Source organism: Myotis brandtii, unplaced genomic scaffold (assembly GCF_000412655.1).
Source record: "Myotis brandtii unplaced genomic scaffold, ASM41265v1 scaffold802, whole genome shotgun sequence".
NCBI classification, from domain to species: Eukaryota; Metazoa; Chordata; class Mammalia; order Chiroptera; family Vespertilionidae; genus Myotis; species Myotis brandtii.
This window is the reverse complement of record NW_005371230.1, coordinates 1,259,283-1,265,424: the sequence shown is the minus strand read 5'-3', so window position 1 is coordinate 1,265,424 and position 6,142 is coordinate 1,259,283. Positions and strand designations below refer to the sequence as shown.

Sequence of the window (6,142 nt, the reverse complement as noted above, 5' to 3'; positions counted from 1 at the left end):
CTGCGGGGAGGCTGGGGCGGAGCCGGCTGGCGGGCGTGCGGGACGTCAGTTCGTCCGCAGCAGAGTCACTGTTAGTGTGGGGGACAGGTCTGCTGTCATTTTCCGGCTCTTTCCCAACCATTCAGTTGTGACGAGGACGGTCAGCTCCCGGGAGCGTCCCCGACCCTGGCCCTGCGTAGGTTCCGGTTCTCGTCTCACTTCCGGGTCTCAGGAGGAAGTGGGTGGTTGACCGGGCAACCGCCTGGCGTCCCTTAACCCCTCCCTCCTCCGCCAAGTTTAAGTGAGGAGGCGAAAGGCGCCCTTGGTGTGAGTCCCCACGGCGCTGGGACGAGTCAGCTTTCTACGGAGAGTGTCGCTGGCCGCCCACTGTTAGGGGCCCTTCGCCTGCCCGCGGAGGGAGGGGTCTACCGGGGGCCGCTGTGCTGTTAGCAACCCCGGGTCGGGGCGCAGACCTGGGACATAACGTGGACACAACAGCTATGCGGACACTAAAGAGAGAACTTCTTGGGCCCGTTCCCTGTTTTTCTAGACACGTCGTAAATCTAATGATTTAGTCTCTAAGGAACCCACTTCTGGGGCGGCATTTTCAGGCCCTTAGCATGTTAAGATACTTAAATGTCTCTGTTTTGAAACTATAATTTACTTCTGTCTTCTGAACCCACAGTTGATAGGACTGGTCCATGTTAGGGGAGGAGAATTAATGCTGATTACTTACAGTGTGTCATATGCTGTGTCAAGTCTAGAACATTATCTCATTTAATCCTCATAGTAACCTTATGAAGTGAAAATTTACGGATAAATTAAAATGTACAGGGAGTTTAAGTAACTTGTTCAATTAGGTGGGGAGTGTTTGACTCCACAGCCTGGCTACTTTGGGTGCCAGGCTTGCTTTTGAACTATTTTTATTTTTTTTTTCAAAGAAAAACTCTCCAAAGGTTTTTTTTTTTTTTACAGACTTGGAGCACATACACACACAGTATATACATTGTAACCTAAAAATGATACATACATGCTTAAGAATTGTATATTCAGCATTTTTAATTTTTCCGATAACACTGAAGTTAGTAAAGGTTTTCACATCTCTATAAAAACACATACCTATATTTGCCTTCACAAAAGTGAAGCTATTTCTTTTCATTTTAATTGGGGAGGGACAATTTGTTACAGGGAAATCTTTCATTTTGACCATCTAGAATTGTCAGAAGTAGCTCTGTTAACATGAGAAACAGTATAAGGCCTTAAATGATTGAGAGATCATAAAAAATTTCAGCTGTGTTAAGATTGTTATTAGTTCCAAGGTTAATATAAAAACGATCTGGTTTTGCCCTAGCCAGTTTGGCTCGGTGGATGGAGTGTCAGCCTGAGAACTGAAGTGTCCCACCGATCAATGGTTCTCTCTCATCATTTGTGTTTCTCTCTCTCTCTCTCCCTTCCTCTCCGAAATCAATAAAAATATATTTTAAATAAATAAAATGATTTAGTTTTCACTCTGCTTGTGCGTGCTGAGTTAAGCTTTCTGTTTTACATATATTAACCTTAAATACTTTGGTGTTTTTTAAAATTTATTTGCTAGTTTTCAAGTATTTTCCGAATCTGGATCTAATACTGGAATATTTAGTGATACAAATTATGTAAGCAGTCAAAGAAATTTCCTATTTGAGATACTTTATTAGAAATTACTCAGGAACCTTAAAAGTAACCATAAAAAGTTAAAAATAGAGAAATGAAGAAAATATTATGATAATGAAGTATTTATTATGGGATTTGATTGTTAGAGAACCTCAATTTTTGTTCCAGTATTTTTGTTCATAATTTCCTGGGTAAATAACCTTTGAGCTAAAATTTAATACTTAATTTCAGTGTCTTCCTTTCAACGTAGGAGAAAATGCTTACGTGGTGAAGCCAGACATACAGATCTGGAAGATTTAAAAGTCTGGGGTTGTTGCCCTACCTGGTTTGGCTCAGTGGATAGAGCACTGGCCTGAGGACCAAAGGGTCCCTGGTTCAATTCAGGTCAAGGGCACATACCTTGGTTGCAGGCTCCTCCCTGACCCGGGGCCACAGTCATGGCTCATGCAAGAGGCAACCAATCGATGTATTTCTCTCACATAGATGTTTCTCTCTGTCTTTCCCTCTCTTTTCCACTCTCCCTAAAAATCAATGAAAAAAGTCTGGGGTTGTCTCTTGAGCTTCATTTTCTCTACGTATGGAAGTGATGGCTTCCTCATGGGGTGCTGTGGGGATTAAATGAGAAAATCTTTATCACATAGACGTGTCTCGGTATTAGTTTCTTTCACTTCATAATTAAGGTGTCTTAAAAATGAGAATTTTTATCTCATGTATAGCTCTATGTGTTGGTATGCTATAATTAGCTTCTAAGCTCTGATTATTAGATTATTAGATAAAGAATATTTGAAATAAGGTTCCCCTTTATTTTATTTTTTAATATATTTTTATTGATTTCAGATAGGAAGGGAGAGGGAGAGAGATATAGAAACATCAATGATGAGAGAGAATCATTGATCGGCTGCCTCTTGCACACCCCCTTCCGGGGATCAAGTCCACAACCGGCCATGTGCCCTTGACCGGAATTGAACCCCAGGACCCTTCAGTCCACAGGCCGTAGATCTATCAGCTGAGCCAAACTGGTTAGAGCTCCCCTTTATTTTTAACCTTCAAATTTTGTGTGTTTTTGAGGTGGGGGGGGCGTGTACAGGAAAATATATAACTTCCTTATTTTTCCTGGAGGAAAATTAAGTTCTTAAGAAATCTACTTACATACCTACCTGGGCAAATGGGCTAGATAAGACCTTTGTTTAAAAGAATGCTATGCAGGTGTGAGTACCTCAGATGTGTAGTGCCACTTTGTCATATATCTGAGGTTAAAGAGTTGCCCCTCAATTGTGAGTACCTACAATTTTCAGAGAGTAGCTTCTTGCTTTGTATTACCTTACTTGCAGACAGCCCCACTGTATGTATTTTACTCATCTAATATTTCTGTTCTTATCATTAGAATAATAATATTGGGATCTAAAACAGTGATCTGCTATGTGTATGTGGTATGATAAATTAGAGTTAATTTTTTGTTTCTCCATCTTTACTAAGACAGAACTCTTTCAAATAGTGTTAAATCTCATAAGGATTAAAAAAAACAACAGATTTGAATAAAAACTAATCTTATGCAAATTTTGGTGATATCTGGTGCTATATTTTTTGTGTGACTCAGCTATTTTTAATTGATTGAATGTGTTCCAGGTGCTATACAATAACTAAATCAGCAATTCAAAAAAGCTTACTTAGAACCAACTGCTGAGTTATCTACAAAAATATAGTGATCCAATGCTGACTTTACTGTAATTCTGTTAGTAGCTTAGTCAGTTGATGCCAGAACATGAACCTAAACCTACTCTGGAAATAGTTTAGGTTTCAGAATTATCTCTTGTGGCAAAACAAATGAGCCATTAAAACTAATATGATGGGAAGCTAAGAGCTACTTCTGTCTGCTTTAAGGAAGTCCAGGGGTCTGATAGGAAATTAAAGGTGTAGTGTCTCTCTGGGGTCATGCATGTCATTGATTGAACTGTAAATCCTGCAAATGCAATTGGACAGTAATCTGCAGCATAGTCCTTGAATTTCTTTAAGTTTTACAGCTAGAGTCTGGCCTGTAAATTTTATATACAGGATTTTTTTGAGATTCAAATGAAGTGTAGACAATATGGCAGTAGGTAAACTGTAAAGTGGTATACAGTGAACCTGACCACACAAAATACTTTTTTAAAAAAATTCTTGTTCGTGGATATTTTTTCCATTGATCCCTAGCATAGTCCTTGAATTTCTTTAAGTTTTACAGCTAGAGTCTGGCCTGTAAATTTTATATACAGGATTTTTTTGAGATTCAAATGAAGTGTAGACAATATGGCAGTAGGTAAACTGTAAAGTGGTATACAGTGAACCTGACCACACAAAATACTTTTTTAAAAAAATTCTTGTTCGTGGATATTTTTTCCACTGATTCCTAGAGTGTGTGGAAGGGAGGAGAGAGAGAGAGAGAGAGAGATTGAGAACTGGTGTGAGAAAAACATTGACGTGAGAGAGACATGTAGATTGATTGCCTCCCACATTTGTCCCTACTGGTGCTGGGGAACCTGCAACCGAGGTACCCTTGACCGGGAATCGAACCTGCGATCCTTGGGCCCTCAGGCCGACACTCTAACTGGCCAGGCCACATAAAATACTTTTGATTATTAGGTAGCCACACATTTTTTAAAATATATATTTTTATTGATTTCAGAGAGGAAGGGAGAGGGAGACAGAGATAGAAACATCAATGATGAGAGAGAATCACTGATTGGCTGCCTTCTGCACACTCCCCACTGGGGATCAAGCCTGCAACCTGGGCATGTGCCCTTGACAGGAATCGAACCTGGGACCCTTCAGTCCACAGGCCGACGCTCTATCCACTGAACCAGACTGGCTAGGGCACATTTTGTTTTTAATATTGATTAATGAATATTAGAGTTTTGTGTTCTCTTTTTTATTAGTTTATTTCTAAATATACTTTTATATTTGATAACATATGGTCTTTGTATGGGAAATAATGTATTTTTAATGTACACATACTAAAAAAGAGTGTGGTCTTATGGTTTGAGTTCATTCTAACTTTTCCAATTCTGTGAAAGATAACTAACTTGAAAAATGCTGTATGTGCTAATACACAATAACCTGATTTTTCCTTTTCTTTTTTAGAAACATTAAAGGAAATTGATGATGTCTATGAAAAATATAAGAAAGAAGATGATTCAAACCAGAAAAAACGCCTACAGCAGCATCTCCAGAGAGCATTAATCAATAGTCAAGAATTGGGGGATGAAAAAATTCAGATTGTCACACAAATGCTTGAATTGGTGGAAAATCGGGCAAGGCAAATGGAGCTTCATTCACAGTGTTTTCAGGATCCTGCTGAAAGTGAACGAGTCTCAGATAAAGCAAAGATAGATGCCAGCCAACCAGAAAGATCTTCAAGGAGACCCAGAAGACAGCGAACCAGTGAGAGCCGTGATTTATGTCACATGACTAATGGCATTGAAGACTGTGATGATCAGCCACCAAAAGAAAAGAAATCCAAGTCCGCCAAGAAAAAGAAACGCTCCAAGGCCAAGCAGGAAAGGGAAACGTCACCTGTGGAGTTTGCAATAGATCCCAATGAACCTACATACTGTTTATGTAACCAAGTGTCTTATGGGGAGATGATCGGCTGTGATAATGAACAGTGTCCAATTGAGTGGTTTCACTTTTCATGTGTTTCACTTACCTACAAACCAAAGGGGAAATGGTATTGCCCAAAGTGCAGGGGAGATAATGAGAAAACAATGGACAAAAGTACTGAAAAGACAAAAAAGGATAGAAGATCGAGGTAGTAAAGGCCATCCACGTTTTAAAGGGTTATTTGTCTTTTATATAATTCTTTCAGAATTTACTTTCAGAAAATGTTTTAGGGTAAATGCATAAGACTATGCAATAATTTTTAATCATTAGTATTAATGATGTATTAAAAGTTGTTGTACTTTGTCTGTGACCTTACTTTTCTGCACTGAATTACCAAATATTTTGAACCAGGTAGTCTGTAGATCACTGATGAAAGGAGCAGGGAAGAGGGAGAGGGTGGGGTGACCATTAGGAAAACTGCGCAACCCATGCCTATTTCACTTTCACTTAAAATGTGATTCTATGTTTTGGGCTAACACCAAAGTTTTGCTGGCATTTTTTAAGTTCTGCGTGCTTAAAAAATGTTAGATAATAGTTGGAGTTCTCTGCAAGCATTACAGTTATCGTGGGTGATTTAAATATGAGCACTATGTACCATTTAGAGCTTTCTCCCTGGCCCCGTTTACACATACACTTGTTCATCTCTAGTCTTCCTAGGATTTAAGGAATTAGAGATGGTAACTTGGGATTCCATGTGGAATAATGTGCTCTTATTAGAGCATTTGCTGCTGTCTTTTCATTAGTAGCATTTTGATACACTGTTAGAAGCCCATTTGTAAATGCCTTGCTGCTGCTGCTTAGACACATCCAATCTAATGCTTAATAAGGGACTTGTGTTTTGTTTTGTTTTAATTGGGACCGGTAAGAGTGGTTAGAA

At 39.1% G+C, this 6,142-nt stretch overlaps 1 protein-coding gene across 1 annotated transcript in view; it reads left to right on the top strand.

Annotated features, from left to right (window-relative positions):
* Positions 1-5,575, top strand: part of ING2 (inhibitor of growth family, member 2) — a 6,675-nt gene extending 1,100 nt beyond the window's left edge. Inside the window, exon 2 of the mRNA XM_005883866.2 lies at positions 4,747-5,575. Within this exon, the coding sequence (XP_005883928.1) occupies positions 4,747-5,417 (671 nt within the window). The 3' untranslated portion in view covers positions 5,418-5,575. The remainder of the gene's footprint in view (positions 1-4,746) is intronic.
* Positions 5,576-6,142: the final 567 nt, after the last annotated feature.